This window comes from Psilocybe cubensis, chromosome 11, assembly GCF_017499595.1.
Source record: "Psilocybe cubensis strain MGC-MH-2018 chromosome 11, whole genome shotgun sequence".
In the NCBI taxonomy this organism is placed as follows: Eukaryota; Fungi; Basidiomycota; class Agaricomycetes; order Agaricales; family Agrocybaceae; genus Psilocybe; species Psilocybe cubensis.
Genome location: NC_063009.1, coordinates 739,391 through 760,394, shown reverse-complemented (window position 1 = coordinate 760,394; position 21,004 = coordinate 739,391). Strand labels below are relative to the sequence as shown.

The 21,004-nt window shown below is 45.4% G+C and overlaps 7 protein-coding genes across 7 annotated transcripts; 1 reads left to right on the top strand and 6 right to left on the bottom strand.

Annotated features, from left to right (window-relative positions):
• Window positions 1-780: 780 nt before the first annotated feature.
• On the bottom strand, window positions 781-2,490 carry JR316_0011401 (NADPH-dependent methylglyoxal reductase GRE2; the record flags this gene model as incomplete). Its single annotated transcript, XM_047897057.1, has 8 exons — window positions 781-1,046; window positions 1,140-1,163; window positions 1,247-1,439; window positions 1,582-1,652; window positions 1,719-1,921; window positions 1,983-2,043; window positions 2,105-2,201; window positions 2,299-2,490. The coding sequence occupies 8 exons, from the start codon at window positions 2,488-2,490 to the stop codon at window positions 781-783; spliced, it is 1,107 nt and encodes a 368-aa protein (XP_047743466.1).
• Window positions 2,491-2,739: 249 nt separating this feature from the next.
• Window positions 2,740-4,345, bottom strand: JR316_0011400 (uncharacterized protein; the record flags this gene model as incomplete). The annotated part of the gene is made up of 3 exons (XM_047897056.1): window positions 2,740-3,821; window positions 3,878-4,019; window positions 4,070-4,345. The coding sequence occupies 3 exons, from the start codon at window positions 4,343-4,345 to the stop codon at window positions 2,740-2,742; spliced, it is 1,500 nt and encodes a 499-aa protein (XP_047743465.1).
• Window positions 4,346-5,259: 914 nt separating this feature from the next.
• Window positions 5,260-5,823, bottom strand: JR316_0011399 (uncharacterized protein; the record flags this gene model as incomplete). Its single annotated transcript, XM_047897055.1, has 1 exon — window positions 5,260-5,823. The coding sequence occupies one exon, from the start codon at window positions 5,821-5,823 to the stop codon at window positions 5,260-5,262; it is 564 nt and encodes a 187-aa protein (XP_047743464.1).
• A 4,586-nt stretch (window positions 5,824-10,409) lies between these two features.
• JR316_0011398 (Pyranose dehydrogenase 1) lies at window positions 10,410-11,645 on the bottom strand (the record flags this gene model as incomplete). Its single annotated transcript, XM_047897054.1, has 7 exons — window positions 10,410-10,442; window positions 10,490-10,669; window positions 10,732-10,838; window positions 10,895-10,999; window positions 11,166-11,246; window positions 11,303-11,457; window positions 11,623-11,645. 7 exons carry the CDS (start codon window positions 11,643-11,645, stop codon window positions 10,410-10,412), a joined length of 684 nt encoding a protein of 227 aa, XP_047743463.1.
• Window positions 11,646-14,322: 2,677 nt separating this feature from the next.
• Window positions 14,323-15,667, top strand: JR316_0011397 (Protein transport protein yif1; the record flags this gene model as incomplete). The annotated part of the gene is made up of 6 exons (XM_047897053.1): window positions 14,323-14,739; window positions 14,790-14,976; window positions 15,036-15,106; window positions 15,157-15,299; window positions 15,353-15,449; window positions 15,506-15,667. 6 exons carry the CDS (start codon window positions 14,323-14,325, stop codon window positions 15,665-15,667), a joined length of 1,077 nt encoding a protein of 358 aa, XP_047743462.1.
• A 1,112-nt stretch (window positions 15,668-16,779) lies between these two features.
• On the bottom strand, window positions 16,780-17,670 carry JR316_0011396 (uncharacterized protein; the record flags this gene model as incomplete). The annotated part of the gene is made up of 4 exons (XM_047897052.1): window positions 16,780-17,219; window positions 17,280-17,294; window positions 17,384-17,413; window positions 17,625-17,670. The coding sequence occupies 4 exons, from the start codon at window positions 17,668-17,670 to the stop codon at window positions 16,780-16,782; spliced, it is 531 nt and encodes a 176-aa protein (XP_047743461.1).
• An 827-nt stretch (window positions 17,671-18,497) lies between these two features.
• JR316_0011395 (putative endo-beta-1,4-glucanase D) lies at window positions 18,498-19,589 on the bottom strand (the record flags this gene model as incomplete). The annotated part of the gene is made up of 7 exons (XM_047897051.1): window positions 18,498-18,625; window positions 18,688-18,828; window positions 18,893-19,066; window positions 19,125-19,165; window positions 19,222-19,285; window positions 19,336-19,411; window positions 19,473-19,589. 7 exons carry the CDS (start codon window positions 19,587-19,589, stop codon window positions 18,498-18,500), a joined length of 741 nt encoding a protein of 246 aa, XP_047743460.1.
• Window positions 19,590-21,004: the final 1,415 nt, after the last annotated feature.

Genomic DNA, 21,004 nt, shown 5'->3' with positions numbered 1-21,004 from the left:
CACCCCACTCTGGTCCGCACACTTTCCTGAATCCTCCTGGATTCTCGAGGACCTACTTAGAAAGTAAAGTAAAGTAAATATTTGCTAGATTCATTTATTTATGTTATGTTATGTTATGTATGTGTGCAGTGGGGAACTCTTTCTTTTCTTTTTTCTTCTTTTTCTTTTCTTCTTTTTTTTTCTTCTTACTTCTTTTCTTCTTCTTTCCTTTCTTTTTTTTTTCGCTTTTATATCTTTTTTACGACTTGACTTTGCCTTTGCCTTGTCCTTTATGTTTTCGACTCCAACATTCCCCATCCCCTCCCCACATACATCACACACACACATCCCCAACACACACACACACATATCACCAACACCAAACGCACCATACACACCCCCACCCCGAATGTACCCACAAAACGCCATGTGTAGTAGTACAGTACGAGAAGCAATGTACACTCTACTCTAGATGAAAATTTAATGTTGTTATCTCTTTGTTGATATTATCAATGCGTAGTACTGAAATTTAAGGTTGTTGTCGATGGAGTTTGGAGTCGTCAGAAATCGGAACTCAGAAATCAGAAATTGTTTGGTGGCGAGGCTCGAGCCTCGGAGCAATGGCAATTGAACTTTTGAAGGTCATTGGCAAGCTCACATTCAAGTTCTCAACGTTCAACGTTCAACGCTCATCGCTAGTTAGCGCTCAGCATCAACAGATCATAACACACACACCAGATACACCATACAATACAATACAATACAATGCCAACACACTCATGACTACGAGTACGACTACGACTACATCACACCGCCAACTTCCCCATTCCCATTCACATTCACATTCCCACCCGCACCCCCACCGAAAAACCCCCGCGTCTCAAAATACTCCATCGTATTACCCAGCGTATCACCCGAGTCCGTATACACAATCCCAAGGATCCGCGCCGCTTTCGTCGTGTTGTACGTGTATTGTAGCGCGCCAGGTGTTATCCCTGGGTTTCCGCTGGGCAGCACGCCCGATGCACCGTCGTAGAGGTCCGGGCGGATGGTGTACATCTCGTTTCCTATGCGTGAAAAGTTAGTTTTGCAACTTTGCTTTTATGAAAGATGAAAGATTTGGAGAGTAGTGGTAGGGGTTTGTGGGTTTATGTACGTACGGTGTTGTTGCCAAGTCATAGTACCTTTCAAAAAACAACAATAAGTATTTTAGACCTCGAATCCTGACGCCTGAAAGCCTGAAGCGTCAGTGTATGCGCCTACGTACGTTTACACAATATAATCCTCTCTCCACCCGCCTCCTCCTTCTCGAGAGCGGCCACATGCGCCGCGACGACGTCATGGACGTCCACGAACCCCATCGTATCGCACAGCACGTCGTCCGGCTGCGCTTTGCATGCGTGGTGGAGCCAGTATTGTAGAGAGGATGTCAGACCATCTTGGAAATCGAGTAACGGCGACTATGGAGGTTTTGGAGGTTTGATATTGGTTAAATATAGATGTGGGTTTGGACGATGGAGAGGGAGCTTACACCTAGTACCTGGTGTAAGGCTCTCGGTCAGTGTTCAAGTCTAGTTGTGTTGAATATCGTTGGATGCGTACAGTAGCAGGATTAAGCGCTACGAGGTCCCAAGGAACTTCACTCTTACATTTCTCATAAAACTCCCAAGCCGCTTCAAGTTCAACGGACAAAGACGAGCATGAATAAAAGATCAATCAACACGACCGCGCGCGCGCACCTTTCTCCGCCAGCGCCTTCGACGCGCAGTATTTCGCCAACAGGCCCGCGGCGTTTCCGCGCTTTCTGACGTCGTCCACATACGCGTCCGCCCACCCGCTCTCGTCTAACGGGACGGTGACGCCCGACTCGGCGTCCGCGGCGGTGAATATCGGGAGTAACGCGACGATTGAGGATGTCAATACGATGCGTTTGACTTTGGACCTGTAAATGGCAGCTTAGGATTGAAAAAAATTGTTGAGGGGGAAGGGAGTGGGGGTTATACCCGAATTTTTGCGCACTGCGTAGGATGCCTAGGGTACCCTCTACGGCTGGGACGATGAGCGCTAGTTTTTTATGTGATGAGATGCTAACGTATGACTGACGCTGGAGTAGAGCAGGACTTACCATCGGGAGGATCGTCTGGTCGACGAAGAAAAACTGTCGGGGAGGCAACATGCTCAATAGCATCCACACCTTTCACAGCCTCGTCAAACGCTCCAGGCTGGAGAAAAAACAAAAAAACATTAATATCAGCTCCTCAGACCATCTCTGCGAGCCGACTCTTTGCCACTTGCCTTTGATATATCCTCCACAACCACCAATTCGAGGTTACTCCCGTACGGCGTCGAGTCGAAATACTCGGTCAGAGGTTTACCCTTCTCCTCCGAGCGGACGGTGCCTCGGACTGTATATCCCTTTTCGAGCAGCCCTTGGATCAGCCAGGTGCCGATGTACCCGTTGGCGCCGGTGACGAGGACGAGAGGTCCTCCCGCTGCGCTAACGCTGGGCATATCTTATCACGATGAGAAGACTCAAGAACATCATGATCCACGATCAAAGGGATGATAACGCCAGTTCCTACACCCATTGCCCACGGCCGTGTCCCAGTGCCAGTCCCACTGTCTCATTTGCCCCATTTGAGTCCATGCATTCACAGGGCATTTCGTGACCCAGATGATTTTCTTGACGGTCTAAGGGAGTCTTGCTGATATCTAATTGATATGCCTAATCTATTTTCTGACAGCACCGTTCCACTGTCCTCAGCCTGTTTTCGCCTTCAGCTGCCTCCATAGAGTCAGATACATCACGCCCCCAGTTCCAACCACAGCCAACTGCACCGCGACGTAATTGACCATGCCCATCCTGACGCCCGATCCACCGAGGATCGCACCGGCCACCCGGCCAGTATAGTTGCTGTACTGAATCGCCATGCTCACCTTCCTGTTCCAGGTGTCCGGGAGCTGCTTCGACAGCAGGCTGAGCGTACACGTGCTGGCGAGGTTGAACCCCAAGGCAACGAGGAACCAGCACACGAACAGGGAGCCGAAATTGACTTTGGACGTTTTGAGGATGGTGAGCATGATGATGAGCCCGACGGTGCCCAGTGATGTCCCGGTGGCGAGGATGACGCGGTCCTGGATACGGCGTGCGTACCAGACGTTGAGGAGGAGAAAGGGGACGGAGGCAACACCACCCAAGGCAATGAAGTTGCCCGCGTTGTATGGAGAATACCCGAGAGCGTGAGCGGTGAATACAGGAATGTTGGCTTCCCAGCTTCCCAGCATGAAGAAGCATGTCATAGCGTAATAGCACATGCATATTATTACTCCCCACTGCGCAAGACTGATGCCGCGAAAAGTTGCTTTCGGAGTTTGGTTCTCTTGGACTTGGTCCTTGGGTGGTTCGGACGTTGTGGTTGCTGACAACTCAATATTCTGAGACGGAGGTGACTGGAGGGGAACGTCCTGGAATATGAGATTGTGAAGACCCCAGAACATCATCCAGATAACCGCCATAATCCAACCAGGGCTAGTAACGCCGTTGAAGACTTGGTTCGCAAAACCAACTTTGAACAGCAAGCCCCCAAAAAAGGGACCAGCAGAAAATCCAAAGGCCTGTCCGACGACTAACCAGCCAGCGAGAGTGGTACGCCTTCGAATTCCCACAATGCGCGGGTCGGAGCAGTAGCGTTTACTATACATGAAGGAGATGAATCCGCAGCCAGTCACGATGCGGCCTATGAGAATGAGGTAAAGGAAGTCGGCGCGGTATGCCAGCGCGTAGAGCACATTCCCGAGGAACATGGCAACATATGCAATATTCAGAGGCCTGTTGTACAAACCTTCGTTTGTTATGAGTTGCTATCTCGTGGCAGTCACCCAAACACCAAAAACACACCTCCATCATATTTGGTAACAACGATGAGTGCCAATCCAGAGATAAAGGCCGGGATACCGATCGTCAAACCTGAGAATGTGGCGGATCCTCCGAGGTGCTCTGCATATACGCTTGCAGAGGAAACGACGATAAAAAAGGATAACTATTCGACCTTTTAGCGCCTCTCTTCGTCCGAGATGTAGTCAAACGCACCTGAAATACTGCATTTCCACCTATGATAATGAAAAGAGAGCTCCAACTCGGAAGCTTAAACTCGTGGCTTTGTGAAGGGGTGTCCTGATCTACGATGCCCTCGGACGATGGTTCTGGATGGCGAACAAACGTTTGGATCCCATTTCCTGCAATAATGTTTGCCAGCTCGGAGACCTTGGAGATATACATGGATTCCTTTTCCATAGATTCTTTCGCGGGGTGCCTGCAATTTGCGTAGTCGATGACGGTCGATGAAAGGGTGCTCGTGGAAGCCATGGTTCTATTATTCAAGTTGTAACAAAAGTAACAGGTTTTAATAGAAGTCCCCATCACCTCTAGGTAACCGTGCGTTGTGTTGAGGCGCTGTTGAATTGCTGTTCACTGCTGATCCGTGATACCGGAGCCATGATATGCACAGAATCAGAACCGGAGTCGCTGCAATCAACTTCTTATTGTTCTGTTCCACAAACATAATATGGTTAGCATTTCATATATTCGAATCAGTAGGGGCTTTACTTGTTTCGTTTCGTTGTCGAGGTAGTAAAGGTAGAATACAGTGTAAAGACCCCAATTTTCCTTTCCGTTATTTTACCATGATCATGTGATGAGGGTGGACAATGAACATTCCGACTGCCTGCCGACTGCCGGTCTTTGGCCAGTCTTCAATCCACTGCGGTCACTTGAATTGGTAAAATCTTGCATGTCGTGTATACGACTGGGTTGTGCGAATGGGAAAAATGAAGGGGATGTCGGGTGAATAAAGTTGAGCTCAGGAGTCTTAGACCCACATCAAGTAGTTTGAAGCGGAGTTGAGCCATTGAGCGGAGTGTGAGAACTACTGCAAACGCGGTAACGTGACTCACTTACGGAGTTGACTTTTAGGGGTCGCGTCGGGGAGGGTGCTCAAAACTGAGTGATGGGCCCAAACAGAGTGTTGAGTAAAACACCATCAGATGACTGTCAATCCAGAATCAGGAGGAGTAGCACAGATGTTAATCTGGTATTGAGTGAAAAAGTTATAAACATATTTTTCATTAACTTTCTGTATGATTCGCCATTCCTCAGGTCTAACAAGTGTAGTCCCATCAAGGATCAATTGAAAAATTGACAAAAGGAAGTTAAAAAGACAGAATTACTGTGTGTTTAGCCTGTAGTGAGCGATCCAAACAATTGTAATATGCCGTTAGTATTTAGAGATAAAGAATGACTTCAAGTCCTACCACACTGAGAGGGCCAAGAAACCGAACCACCACGTGGGAAATGGGAAAGAATTCGCCCTTGATATTGGAATCGACGAAGTCGAAGTTGGAGGAAAGGAACCTGTCGACGTTGTTGTGGGCCTCAATGTCGTTGTAGTCGTCGGAGGAAAAGAACCTGTTGGTATTGTTGTAGACCTTGATGATGTAGTAATGGTCGTAGGCGATGAACCTGTCGATAGATTTGCGGCTGTCGTTGTAGGTCTTATTGACGTAGATGTTGTCGGGGGCACAGAGGAGGACTGAGCCGCTTTGATCACGTCTGCAGCTCTTTCTGCAAGCAAGTACACGAGCCCTTGTGAGTGTGTACTGGGATTTCTGGGCTAAAAGCCGTCCGATATCAAAGGCATAGAATACGGGCAACGCAGTCTGACTACTCACAAAAACAGAAGCATCAATGATACGAAGTCCATCGGCACCTTTCACCAACAACTGAGGGTCAACTACACCGGACGGATCATCAGCCATGGACATCGCCACTGTGCCAACGGGGTTCATGTCAGATATTGTGAGACTTCGGACGTAGGCGTCAATTGACGCGTCGTCCGTGGCGTTTTGAAAAGCATCACCAAAGCGCCCGGCAATCCAATCACTCCAAGCGGGCGCAGAAGTAAAGCGCAAAACGGCTTTGACTGATTCTCTTATTGCCACAATGTCGAATGCCTCGGTGAGATATTTTGGATCGATGATCGGAGGATCAAACGGATTGTTAGAGGCAAGCTTAACCGTCCCGGTTGGAGGGTATCACCAAATTGAAAACATATCATGCGCGAGATACCCACTGGATACTGGACTTGTCAGCATAGTACCAACAGTCAAAAAGCCTCCCGTATCAGGCCTGAATGGTCCAGGTTGCTGAAAAAATAGATTCTATTATGTTTTAAGTCAATGAAATACGTAAGTATCTTGTATAGCTCTACTAAAACATTCACTCACAGCAAAAATCATTTCATAATGAGGCGATTTGGGGCCAGGAGCTGGATCTTCAAACCCATCCAAATCCATCCGGCAGCCTTAGCTGCTAGTTGAAGCCTTCATACCTGGCAGTTGCCAGGTGTATGGGAAGTATCTACGCTGGCAACTGCCAGGTGCCACATTTGAAGTCTTCAGCTGGGCGATGGTCAATACAACCAAACAAATCCCAAACACGGTGAGCGGGGCCCCGCCGGGCGCGAAAAATGGCGTAGCTCGTTGTTCGGGCGGCCGTTTGGGGCGGGAAAAAATGCGTCGGGGTCGGTTCGATGAGCAGACCACGTCGGCATTGTTTGCGCGACATTATGGACAGCGGGCGGGGTGGATGGGGCGGGGCGACGTTGGATGACGCCCGCATTATTTCTGGGTGATTTCCCGATTCGGGTTGCAGATCATTGATGTATTGATGTGATCAATTGATCATCACCATCAATCCCATCACGCCGCGGCCATCGATTCAGCCAGCGCATGCACTGTGCGCACGCGCGCGTTGAAAACGCGCACTGCTCGTTATCCCGACGCTCTTGCAGCGCAGATAAAGCATAGAAGTTACCTATACAGGCATGCGACAGTGGTGAGTGGTAATATTGACCCACATTTGTAGTGTTCAGTCAGTCTGCTGTGGTAATTACCTTGAGTAGGCTCGGGAAAACAGTGGTATGATACCTTGACTGGCAGAAGCACAGAGTAGACAACTTATTTAGCTCAACCTATAGGCTACTAATGTCACTAGAGGCCTGTATCTTGTTTATGTGATCATATATAGCAATATATAGTAAGAATATTTAATGTAAAATGGGATTGCTGCTACTTTGCCAGTATCAATGATGCAAAAAAGAAGGGGTCACTGATTATTTTCACATTCTGATGAACTCGAGATCAAATAAAAGGGCATATGAGTAACCAACATATTCTACAGAGTATTCATCTTTTGGAAGTATAGACAAAAACAGTGTTATATTTGCTGTCTCACTCAATATTTAGCACGTATACAGTGCCGGAATCTAATTTGGTGATCTCGGATTCAAAATTTTCTGTGTAATTTTGCAATTCTGAACGCAATTCTGAAGATTACATCAAAAAAAAGATACCAACATGTAGCTGGTTTAACAATGAATTGAAATATATACACTTTATACCGTGTGTTGTAATTTCCTACAAGGTGATCTTGTTGGATGAATTTATGGATTTAGTAGTTTCTGAGGTCGACCTTCCGAGCTTGAAGCACACCTTTTGAGGCATCCATTTTTTTTTCACAGTATATTTGGATATAGAATGATTATACATTATTTTAGCAATAATTTTATTTGCAACTTCAACATGAAGATGTTTCCCAATTGAATATTTACTGTTGGAATTGACGTGGAAAGAGCGTCCGGAAATGTGGCTATTTTTAGATATTGAGACATCGGCAAAAGTGACCAAGTCCCCAAATGCCTTAGTAAGGCATTTGGGGACGCCCAAAGGCCCCAAGGCGCAAATGGCCTTTTATATCGACTAAGTAGAGACTCGCAATTTTGAAAGGCTACAAATCCTTCACTAGAATGAATGTTTTATCAAAATCTAAATTTAATGAAATCATTTCGGTAAAATTTGGGAGACCCAAAAACATTTGGACAACATTTGAGTTGCATTTGAGAGACCCAAAAAAGATTTGAGGTTCACACAATGCTACAGCTTGTTTATTCTTATTTATAGCAGCCATTTCCCAATAATCACACACTTTGGAAATACTAACACAATAAAATTTGATTGACTACAATGGAGGGTACATAGAAACGAGTACAGATGACGATAATGGTCAACCAGACCCTGGGAGACTCCGTGTGACCAGGTCACAATAACTCGTGTGATTTGAGATCTGGATCTGGATGTGTCACAGTGAGTCATGGTAAGCAAAATGCAAAATGTATGCGCATTTGATGCGCATATACTCACAATTAATTCAACATGCATGTCCGTAAGACTGTAATCTATACTTGATGGAAAGATGTATCAAAGTCGAAGGAGGAGCAAAGACATAAAAGAAATTGTCAGTTGGGTTGCACTGGCAGTTGGGGATAATTGATTTACCTTGTGAGTTTAACTTTCAGGCCTATGTCATGTGCATGGGACACCAGAAGATTGTGTTGTCAGAACCAGGAGACATGAGAGTGAGGAAAGAAAGGAATTCGGGGCATGTCTCGAGTTATTATACACATAACATTGATTCAATCTCCGACTTAATTTGTAATCAGACCTGGGAGGCTCTTTGTCGATGGCTAGACAGAAACGGTGGACTTTGCCTTAAATTGACATTGTGCAATGATACTGTGAATAAATTTTTACATTGAAAAATCATTTTTGCGCACTCTAAGGCCGGTAATCATTTGAGTGCATGTCAAGTTGAACTCAAGCTTTTCTTTTTCTTTTTATTTATGATCAATCATTCACTCTAAATTCTATGGCAAACCAATAATTGAGAAATAAGTGTAAGTATGTGAAATATTTAGTAATAACTTTTGGGCTCTACAAATGTTTTTGGAGCCTCCAAATGCCTTCTAAATGTTTTGGGTGCCTCCAAATTTTACCCAAATGTTTTGTGTGACATAATTATGTCACATGAATCATTGGCCTTCCTTAAAAGGCAGCAAAGGCATTTTGGGACTTGGTCACTTTTGCCGATGGATAAGAAAGTGTTCTCGAGCAAGCTTTCCGATCCTTTACAGTCGTGCATAAGAATCTACATATATAGCAATAATTGTCAAACTTTCTTAACAACATACAAACAAATATAGCATCCAGAGTGGCACAGGAAGGGCACAACAAGTGCCAGTGGATATAACAGTAGCAACATTCATCAAAAGCCATTACATGAACTGTATTTGACGAGTATTACCGAATTACTCATGTATTGATCATCTTACTACTATATTTTCTAATCCATAGTCACTCAAAATATGTGCCATGTCCATCAACTATGTAGAAACATGTAAAGATACTATGTGTTGCATAATGCATTGTAATCCTTTAGATATCTCATTTGTTTGATTTGGTGAGCATACGGCGTCGCAGGACGTCCCTCTATTAGTAATATTATGTCTCATAACAAAGCGTCTGCGCGAAAGACCTACAGGCCAACGAGCAGTGCGCATTTTCAACGCGCGCGCGCGCACGGTGCATGCACTGGCTGAATCGATGGCCGCGGCGTGATGGATTGATGGTGATGATCAATTTGATTACATCAGTACATCAATGATCTATTACCCGAATCGGGAAATCACCCAGAAATAATGCGAGCGTCATCCAACGTCGCCCCGCCCCATCCACCCCGCCCGCTGTCCATAACGTCGCGCAAACAACGCCGATGCGGTCTGCTCATCGAGCCGACCCCGACGTATTTTTTCCTGCCCCAAACGGCCGCCCGAACAACGAGCAAAGCCATTTTTCGCGCCTGGCGGGGCCCCGCTCACCGTGTTTGGGATTTGTTTGGTCGTATTGACCATCGCTCAGCTGAAGACTTCAATTGTGGCACCTGGCAGTTGCCAGCGTAGATACTTCCCATACACCTGGCAACTGCCAGGGTATGAAGACTTCAGGGTGCGACTACAGGTGCATCCGGGCAAATCCAAGATTATTCGCTATGTTGTTAACAAAAATCCCTTCTCTGCTTAGCCATTCATTAAATAACGCGTTGACCGTACTAGAACTTCGAAATATATTGTCAAAAGTCATATCTGCCACCAGATCTTGTACAACAAAGATGTTGGGGAGAAGGGTGCGGTCGTACAGATTGCTTCCTACACTGGGATTGTTGATTATTACCGGGATATTTAATTTTCTTAGATCTTGCCCGTTTCCAATGCCGGAAAGCTGGAGGAGCTGCGGGGTACCGATAGCGCCTGCCGACAGGATCACTTCTCGCCTTGCAGTCAGAGTGACTGGATATGGTATTAATAGAATCTCATTGATGATATATCAAGATTTTACCGTTTTTGAATGATTGAATAAAATTCACAGAGCGGAATGAATTAAGGCCTGTAGAGGTGATTCCAGTTTGAAGTATTTGGGTAGCGGTGGCTGAGGTGAGCAGAAACATGTTTGGTCGAGTGCTAAAAGGGATGTAATATACACTATGAGAGCTGCTGCGAATTCCGAAGCCGGAGCTAGATTGGATAAAACCAAATCCAAGAGGACTCTGATCCCCTCCTACGGTGTCATTGTTGAACTTGAACTCTGATGATAGTTGATCAAGAGTAGCCGCAATACGGCCGTCTATGGGGAAACTCAGTTCAGGGAGACTTGCCTGGACCATTCCGCTGAAACCATGTAGGGAGGGATTGAACTTCCCGGTAATGTTATGCCCGTCAAGGGGTTTAACTATTTGCTTGTACTGTGTATCAAAATTTGTAAACAAAGAGTGAAAATTCACTGCGTTGGCAAGAACGCACGCACTTTTTGCACATACTGCTTCATGTTTGCCCAAGACCAAGAAGGCTCCGAAGTCAAGTTTGCAAATCTATCCCAATCCTCATCCGTACCAAATTGATGTATTAAATAATCTGTAGCAAGTTAGGAAGATTTCTCAAAGAGCACTTGTAAATTTTCTAATACTCACTGACGGCACTGCATCCGCCTATGGCCTTTCCTCTAGGATAATCAAAGGTCCGAAGATTCAGTCCAGCTTGAGGTACAACAGTGTAATTCCAGCCAAATTGAGTATCTGTGTGTGATGTTAATCGTAAAATTAGTTGTTTCATCTTGCTCTTGAATTATACTTGGAGTAAGAGTTGGACCCAGAAAGGGTACTTGTATATCTGTATCTCCTTCGGTACTTCAATAATAAATACATTTAATTAACATCGTGAAAAGAAAGGAAAGCCACACACCCCACGCAGCTTCCAAAATTGCAACAGTGATGTTAGGGTTCTCTGTCAGACGATTTGCAACTACAAGACCAGCCGTTCCACCTATTGCAGAAGATGTAAGATAAATTCTAATCATGACAATACAAGGTACTATGGACCTCCAACGATAATGTAGTCATATGAGAAGGTAGTGAGCTCAGATGGATCAGCGATCGTAATGCCCAATCCAAGTGGTAGAATTCCTAGAAAAAATGCAGCGGATACCAGCATATCACAGATATTAAACTCGAGTACGAAGGGTAGGCGTACAAACCTTGAAAGCATGGTTTATATAGGAAATCTGAGTACTCTGAGCTCGTGTCATGTTATCTCACTCAACCCGTACACGCGTATTGTTAGAAATTTAGCATATGCTCGCAACTTGAATGTCACTAGTCATGAACATCAGTCCATTTCATGTCAGACACTTTGTGAGTACTCTATGATTAGGCGATAATCCATTTCAATGATCCTGACTGGCACAGGCACACCGAAGACTTGGCTAGGGATTTTTTTGTGCACAGAATTGGTCTTCTAAGTCTAGACCATGTACTCACAAAATACTCAAGCTAAAAACAAAACTCTTCTCCCGAAGTTGATCTCGGGAGAAGTTATCAACTTTTGAACATTGTCATACAGTACGATAGTGTAGTTGTCCATTTATGTACCAACGAATGTGTTAAGTCAGGGGTAACAAACATCGATTTGTTATCAGGTTCTTGAAAAACCTACACGGTTGGGGCAGGTTTATAATTTGCTCAAGTCTAAGTGGATCAGGAACCAGTGTCTTATCTCACCGTTGAATGTAAAGCTCCGACTCAATCCCGAGCCAGCGCCGAGAAATTCTCATCATCTGCTACAAGAATTACATTATCTCAAAAAATCCACTTGCTCTCCTATTATACAAGAAAAATCAGAATATCTCTTGTAAATTAGGCGCTCAACTTGGGCGCCAAAGCTTCCTGGTTTCAACCAGCTCTTCTGATTAACCTACTAAACATATGCTCGCGTCTATATCTGGATGTCTGGTACCAGAGTACAAGCCGACCTATGTATGGCTCTTTAAAAAGTTTGATTTAAGTTGACTTGAAGGAGGTCGGTCTGAGAAAGGCTTGTAACCCAGTCGGGTGACCTTACGCACTCTGCCACAATTTATATAGAAGCAGATAATCTGGCGTCGTGGTTTTACAATATCTTTTCTCAATTATATGTACTACTTTACAACTAAATGTGGTGTGTTATAATACTGTCAATGGAATGGTATCTCCTTGATTCATGCTTCGACTCCGACTAAGTCTTTCCTCCTGCCAAGAGTCCTCTACCCAGAATGATCGTCGACCTTCGCTTATTTCAGACCGGGGACGTTCACTGGGGGGTTGGACGACGGGGAGCCCGAATTCCCTGCTATTATCGTTAGCAGATATATATTTTAAGTTGTGAGCTGCATTGCTGGCGACGGTGTTCGGACCCCCTTGATACACCCCGAGCCTTGTCTTCCTGTATACTCGACAAGCGAGTACATTCATCACCATGATGTTTGGATTGCCGAAAATTCCGCGATAAACGAGGGGTATTGTATCGATGTAAACGACAGCTGTGGTCAGGACACCGAAGCCTATCGTAATGCTGGAAAAAGTATGCAACGGAAATGAGCGATGTGAGAATGATAATGGAAGGAATCTACCCACAGATAGTATATCTGTCCATCTTTAAGGAATGCTCTTGAGAATGCAGGCAAGTCCTTGCCTAATATCATCGTCTTCAAAACTTCACCGAAGTTCTTTCCGTTTCCTTTGGTTACCCCCATTAAACGCCACGAAATAGCGAAGAAAACGAGCGTGTCGTTCGCCACAAGCCCAATGCCACCATACGAAACGTATCGCTTAATGCCTCCATTGATGCAATAGTTCGTGGGTCCAATATTTTCACCGGATGTTCCAAATATTACAAGGGAATTCCCACCACAGACGCAAAGCCAAAGCAGAAAAAAGAATGCAATGACCATCTTGTTTCCCCTATATACTGCACGCAGTCTGAGGAAGAAGAGAAGAGAGTTGGCCGAAAGAACTATAGCGGGAAGGATTGAGAAATATTTCCAGATTTGGCGGCAATTACCCAAAGGCCAGGCTAACGGCAAGCCCATGTTAGACTCTCATAGGTTGCATGTGGTGAGAAAATTACTCTGGAAGAGTGCCTGAGATATGAGATACCCCAAGGTGATTAACCTATTGGAGGTTTTATTTTAAGTCACAGTGAGTCCGCTGAAAGGCCTCGTACATGCTCACCGTGAAAAGAAGTATATAATGGTTGGGAAGTTGATTCTCCGTTGAAATAGAAGAGTGTAATCATCCCCTATGCTATTCAGCAAATCCCAAATCATAACCTAAGCAGATAAATTGTAGGAATCTCAATATTTTTCAGTGTAGGCTTACAGATAAAGTTCCAACCATGACGTAGGCGGAAACAGTTATTGAAAAGGCCAAGGAAGGCGGAAAGAACGACATTGGTGTAAATGGGTTCGGAAGCTGGGAATCGGTTCCATTGGAAGACATTCTGGGTTTAGGGCTGCACTGGAGTATATAATAGCCCTAATGCACCCCTACTGAGGTATCGAGGTAATAGGGAAGAAGAACTCCGACCTTTATAAACCCAGCAATTGATGTGTGTGTGTAAATTATCAAATTCGGCCTTTTATTGAACCTTCAGAATAATTGGGAACGCAGTTGAGCACTTCTAGGTTGGTTGCTCCTGCAGCTGTTTGATTATCAGTCCTACTCGCCTGTTCCATAGATGACATGACGATAAGTTGGTCGGGATTGAGGGATAGAGACGCGGTGCGTGCGCAGAACAAATTATCGATGAACTCGTGTGTGCAAATTTATGGAACAAATGTAATTGTATAGATATTCCCTGTAGTGAGACCAGGACGCCACACCAGCGACCAGGTTCGTCTTAAGCTTGATGATCCATTGCCAGGCCAATCTGGTCAGGGGTGGGAAACACCGAGCATGCCGTGAAGCCGAACATTTTGGGTTGATGACGGTGCATCGGTTCCACGTTGAGAGTGCACAGCGCCTGTAAGGCCTTTTTTTCAAATCCACGACGCCCAACATCTTCTAGAGATCTTCTAGAGCTGATAATGTCCCAATTCAATTCGCATTCCCCGCCTCCTCTACGACACCCTGTACCAACTCACCCGGCGTATATTCCTGAGCCACCTTCAACGCCAGCGTCACCGCAGGGTTACCAACGTTTCTCTTCTTCTCCTGGGCCCGGTCAACCGCAGCAGCAGCAGTCATACCCAAGTCATGTACCCGCCTACACGTCCCCTTTTCAGCATTCGCAACCACCCATACCCCCTCAATACCAGACTGGAATGAATATGCACCATATGCAACCTCAAACTCAGCAACAGCATCCTCTACCACCTCAGCAGAACGCACATATGTCAGGGCCTGATTATGCAGCTTGGGGATTTGATGGGGCAACAGCTCAGCTGGGAATGCAATTGGGACAAAGCGCTGTTGCGGCTGGTCAAGAATATGTGCAACGAAATGTGCGTGTGTTTAACATGGAATCCTATTTCTTCATATAAACGCGTCGTAGTTCGGGACAATCATTCCCTCTTACCACATCAAACATTACTTCAATGTTTCGAACTCGTATGTCATCAAAAAGCTTCGTTTGTTGCTGTTTCCCTGGATGCACAAAACGTATTTTCGTCGTCCGCGCGCCCAAGGAGAGTGGCTCCCACCCAGAAATGATATCAACAGTCCAGATTTGTACATTCCTGGTGAGTTGTTCTCGCCGAACGGAGGCGAAATCTCTTTCTAATTCTATCACAATCGATAGTCATGGCTGTGTTCACCTACATCCTCTTGACGACACTGAACTCAGGAATTAACTCGAAGTTTTCGCCTCTGGTTTGTATAGCTATAATTTTGACAATTTTATAAAACTCATCTGGCATTAGGTTCTCGGAGAATCCGCGTCGCGTTCGACTGCCGTCCTCCTTTTGGACTTTTGCTTTGTTAGATTAGGTTGCTACATCCTCAATATCCAAGGATCATCGCAAGTGATGGATCTGATTGCTTATGGTGGCTATAAATTTGTTGGGTGAGTGTTGGGCATCTCGCAACTGATGAGTAATTGACGCGTACTACTATCAGTGTGATTTTTACCCTCGCTGCTGGATTTCTCGGCGTTAAGGGCCCGCTATGGACCATGGTATTTTTGTACGCGTTTGCAGGCTATGCGTTCTTCTTGGTAATCGCTTTTTTCCCTTTCTTTTTTCGTTTTTCGACGTTGATCGTTTTGCCTAGCTGCGTTCATTGCGAGCTGTCATTCTCCCCGATCCCGCCAGTGTTCCCGCCACTCATGCCACCGCAACAGTCACGCAGGCACAGCGTCGGAGACGGATCATTTTCCTCCTCCTAGAGGCCCTTATGCAGATCCTATACATGGGATGGCTAGTTCGTATCTGAGCACGGCGGACCTGCTCTGAACAAGGTTCGAATGCTAAAATTAGGGTAGCTCCCTAGCACCCTCTAGTGATCACAGGGCTCTATTTATGTTACCTTATTCCAATAATAGTGCGCCTTAACTTGGGTCTGAACGATCAACTCACCGGGATCATGGTTATCTGGTATCAAACATGGCTCAACGCCAACCTCCATCCAACCAACAATGCGTTTGTGACAGCTGGATACCACTGGCCATCAGATGACTCTTAGAGATATCGACGCATCTCACTTGATTTGTGAATACATGGGGTAGTATCAATACAGTCTCGGTATTGTATTTTGTAAGGCTTGTTCCATTACTGCAGCTGGTTGCAAAGTACTGTTAGCTCCATAATGATGGCTAGCCAAAGGCCATTCAAAGTCCCAGGTTTTATGGGTTTTTCGCTGTTGACGCGTAGATCTTTCTAAAAACATGGTTGAACTGATAGAACTACCCTACCCATAGATTCGGAGTCATGGAACTTTTTCCAACATTTCGAGGATCACACCAAGAGGACACTGCCCCCAGTTTTCAGTGATTTGCCTCGTTAAAATGCGCATGACATTGTTAACGCTGATGATTTTTCCTCCAGCCTACTTCCATGGCAGTATTATCCTTCAAATGGCATGAAAAATAGGTCTTCCGAGTGTCTTGCCAGTACACCTAAATTATACCTGTAAATCGCCAAAACGGATGTAATTATTACGCTGGTACTAGGATGAGGCTAATGGGTTCCACTCACCATTGTAGTTCTACCAGACGTATCTGGCGTATCGAAAGTTACTTCCCGTACCGAGTTATCGCGCTCGAAGGTGCAGTCTGTTCTCAATGATGACGTCTTGTGGTCGAAGTTGAGGGCGCTAACCGGGCCCATCGTAGAGTTCTCACGATAAACCCCCGCTTTTGTTTTACGGTAGACGCGACATGCCATGACGTTCATTATGGTGAAGTGGGGTAGGGGGAGTAAGGACCGATACACCACTGGAAGCGAGCGATTAAAGAAAATTATCACAACGGCCAGGTTCAATCCGACTGAGCTCCTTGAAGGTTAAATTGACGTCACGGAGGGAAAAATGCATCAAAACGTGTGTACTCACAAATAGTATGCTTGGCCGTCTTGTAGCAATGACTTGGAGAATTTGGAAAGGTTCTTGCCAAATGCGACGACTTTTACGGCTTCCTTGAGGCCAGTATCATGTGGAAGCGACATGCGCATTAGCCGCCAAGATATAGCAATGAAAATTGTGCTGTCATAGATGAGGGGGATGATGGTTCCCGGCGCAGCGGCGTCTTCCAGAGCTATGCTGATGCAGTAGTTCGTTGGGCCAATGTGCGCACCTGACACACTCCTGATAATTGGTATGCACCCGCCAAGGATGGAGAGCCACATGACGAAGAATACTGCAGAGACGTATTTGTTGCTGTACAAAGCGCTCACCCGGAAGTAGAACAGAAGGGAGGTTGACGGAAGTGCGACCAGGAAAACGGCAGGCGGTACTTTGGAAAGCATCTCGCAATTTCCGACAGGTGCCGCTGTGACAAAAAATGAAAGGTATCTTGAGCTGAAGTTTGGTTTAAAACCGTCTTACTTACTTGAATAGATCGTGGCTACAAGTAGATATAAAAGTGTTGTTATCCTGATACAGCATCACGTTTAAAGGTAGTCCCATCCTTGCAAAAAGTACGAATAAAATTACCTAGAGGTCCAGTATACGAAGACAGGTATCCTGAAACGATGTTTTATGAGAAGTCTATAATCAGTCTTGAGGTTGTTTATAACGTCCCAAAGCTGGATCTAGATGATGAACAAACATCAAGGTTAGCCCCTATCTAAGATAAAAAATCCTAGAGCTGAACGACGTACAACCATAGCACTAACAAGGACGTAAGACGCGATTTCCAAATCACGAGACAGTGAGAAGGGGAGATAAAAATGACGATTTGAAGCGTCGAACGGTGGGACGTCAGGACCAGCAGTGTTCATGGGAGGACTCACGAACACGAAAAGACGTGCCTGGTGTAAAATCCAAGAACCGTTTGGTTCATATATGCTTCGGAGACTTTAAATAATATGTGCCAACCTCGTGCATTTTATACCCTAAAATTATTTGTTATCTCTTCCGTTGTAAACCTAATTTATTGTAACGAAGCTCGGGTAGTAGACACTGTAATACTAATTTGTCAATACTACGAGGGCTTTTGAGCTGGTCTGAATGGTGTTTATAGAAGTAGATGTCATAAATGAGCTTTATTTTAGCCAAAGTGTATCCTTGAGTATACTGCCAGTTTCAGGAATATCTCATAAACGGTCGTCACTAGAAGTCAGCGCGTCGTGGCAGCAGAATAATATTATGGAGGAGGTCCGGATGTACGCAGTGTCTACAGAAAAGCCAAGAACCTCAAGAAGAAATCCGCTTATTTTGCTTTCCGCCTTTACTTTCGAGTTACCAGTTGAAGGTTTTCCTCTTTCTCCTTCGGCCTCTGATTTGTGATTATTGGTATGCGACATCAGATATATCCTGACCTTGGATTCAAGTTGAACATTTCTGACTCTGAGCGCACATTGGCCTTGGGGTCTTGCCCCTAGAAACACATGCCTTTTTTCATCTGGGAGGACGCCGAAAGAGTTAAATCTATTTTTAGTCGAAGGCCCAAAGGTCCGTAATTCGTGAAGTTGAAAATTTCAATATAACTTGAAGGAATTTCATTTGAAACCTACCACTATACCACTCGCCCTCTTGTATTTTTCACTGAAACTACTTTAACAAATGTGTTATGGCCTCCTCAATGCTTTCTGGGTTCTTGTTGGGATCATGCTGCGATCGACCCCCCAGCCGCGCCAGACCACACTTCAGGACCAGGAATTGGATACGTATTCTGGTTCACTGTCGTTGAGTAGAGGTTCCAAACAATTCCTGGGGTATCCGAGGTGTATGAACCTGTCCAAGCAAATTAAATAAAATTGTAAGCATGGAGAGAATGAGAGAAAGGTCTAACGTACCAGGGAAGGACGTTCCAGCCGGAAGGGTGAGGTTACCAGAGGAAGTCACCTGAATTTGAACGCAGTTCATATATAGCTGCGCTCCACGGACGGGGTTATCTGTGTAGGCGACATTCGCTTCGTGCAAAGCGATAATCTCAGCTATGGCACGTCCAAATTAGGTGTAAGTGCTCCACGAAGGAAAGGTCCTGCTGAGAAAGCTCACCGCGGAGTAGGTAATTTCCAGCAGGGATATTTGGGACGATGATATTGTGCTTCCCTTTCGCGGCGAGAAGGTCGTCTACGGCCCATAGATTGTTGCTGATGCCGAATTCGTAGAGCTTCGTCCAGACTGCTCCTGGAGCACCATTTGTGTCTGTTGGTGCGATGTACACGAGAACTTCGCAGTCGCTTTCAATCAGATGTATCAAATAAATAAAATAAATGATGTTGCTCACTAGGTCCCTTGTGTGAGCTTGCAATGATGTCGTCACCGCGCCTGAAAAGAATGTTTCTTAGATTGGCATATTGAACTTAAAAAGGCTGATCGCTGACGTGTTGTGGAACCACTCGAAAGTGAGCTTATCACCAGCTTTGACAGGGACAGTCTGAGGAACGGCTACATAACGTTATAAATCATGACACTGAAACGAAATGAAAAGGTATTACGGTTATTGTTGACATTGCAAGTCATGGCAGAGGATGTCAAGTCCTTAACGGGGTCGTTTGTTGGCGGAGAACGAACCTTCAACAATTGAGAGGGACAGTTAATGACACTTGTTGGATGAGATGATGCGAGGACATACATAAACGCCTACACCGTCGCCTTGATCGACATCGTTGACCCATACTCCCCAAATGCGAGTGTGAGCTACAGCAGCACCAACAAAAGAAGCCAACAAAGCGAGTTTTGAAAGTTGCATTCTCCGAGTCTGGAGCAACTAAGGAATTCGTTCAGATTTCAGAACAACAGCAGAGAGTCTTTATGTATGACATAGACAACTTTAAAAATAGGAAACATTGTCCTGTTTCATAGCATATGTGGTTGCGCGTTACTTCTGGGAAGATCGAAATCGAAATCCCGATGGTATTTCGTCCTATACAGCGTCTGACACTCAAACAAGGGGTTGAGATCTGCTATAAGTGAATGATGGATACAGAGCCCGTCCGAAGAAAAGGCTAAACAGTTATGTGCACCTTTTAATTACTAAGTGTAGAACATTCAGCTTCAGGAGCAAACGAAGACAGCGCGTTGAATATAGCCAGGAATGACCGAGTCTTCGAGATCATAGTAGGCGTGCAAGCCATTCATATTCTGCATATGAGGATCAGTCCTCGCAATCGGCACGCAATCAGAGCCCAAGGCAAAAGTACGCACAAATACGAGCCTTTGATGATCGTTCTTTTATGACAGGCGAAGCTGTGGAGCGAAGAGGATATATCTCTAGGTAACCTAGGATTAAAACGGTGAAACTCTTTCCGCCCATTGATTCCTAGCTGAAGGAGCTTCAGAGCAAGATACCCGTGTCATTTCAAGACGTCCGATGCTTTCATTCTGCATAAGAATTCCGACGACTCGAGGTCTCTGGCTTCTCCCATTGTTGTCCGTCCAAGGCGAGTGGAGCTAGTCTTAGTTTTGATTAATCGATCAAGGGCTTTTGAGGGACAGAGGTCCTGAAAGAGCAAGAATTCGAATCAACCGTTTCAGCTTCAGTAATAAAGACAGATATTGGGCCGCAGTGCGCGCACTGGGGGAGTTGAGTGTGTTAAACTCTGGACAAGGAACGAAGCACGCGATAAAGCTCAGTCGCTGTTCGCAAACCAGTGCAGTGCCGGGATGCCGTCAAAATTTCCCGTGATAAGAATGCCGAGGTCGAGTACAAGCCGAGATAGTCCTGCAAGCAGGAAATAGAGCAATTTCGATTTCTAAAAGCTGGAAAGTTGTTTGTACAATGCACTACGGTGACCGACGGAAGGAAGGAAGACGGACAAGTCGGATAGCAGCCTCAATGAAAAAAGATCCGCCAGCGCTAGTCCATTATACCCGCTGCCAAGACCAGCTACCACACGGTTCATACCCTACACCGGGTCATCCTCTTTGGACCTCTAGAATGTGAATAACTGCATATCATTCTGAGTTGAGCACCCAATACTCCTCTTGCGGCTTTCATGGATATCAACATCTCATCTAAAGGAATGGGTATTGGGTCAAACATTTCGTCTATTCTATCAAAGAACAGGAACAGGCAAGGTATACATCCCGGACCTTATCGATTCGCTGAACCGAAGCCGGAGATGAAATTTGGGCATACAGCAAGCTAAAGCAAGGTGTTGAGAA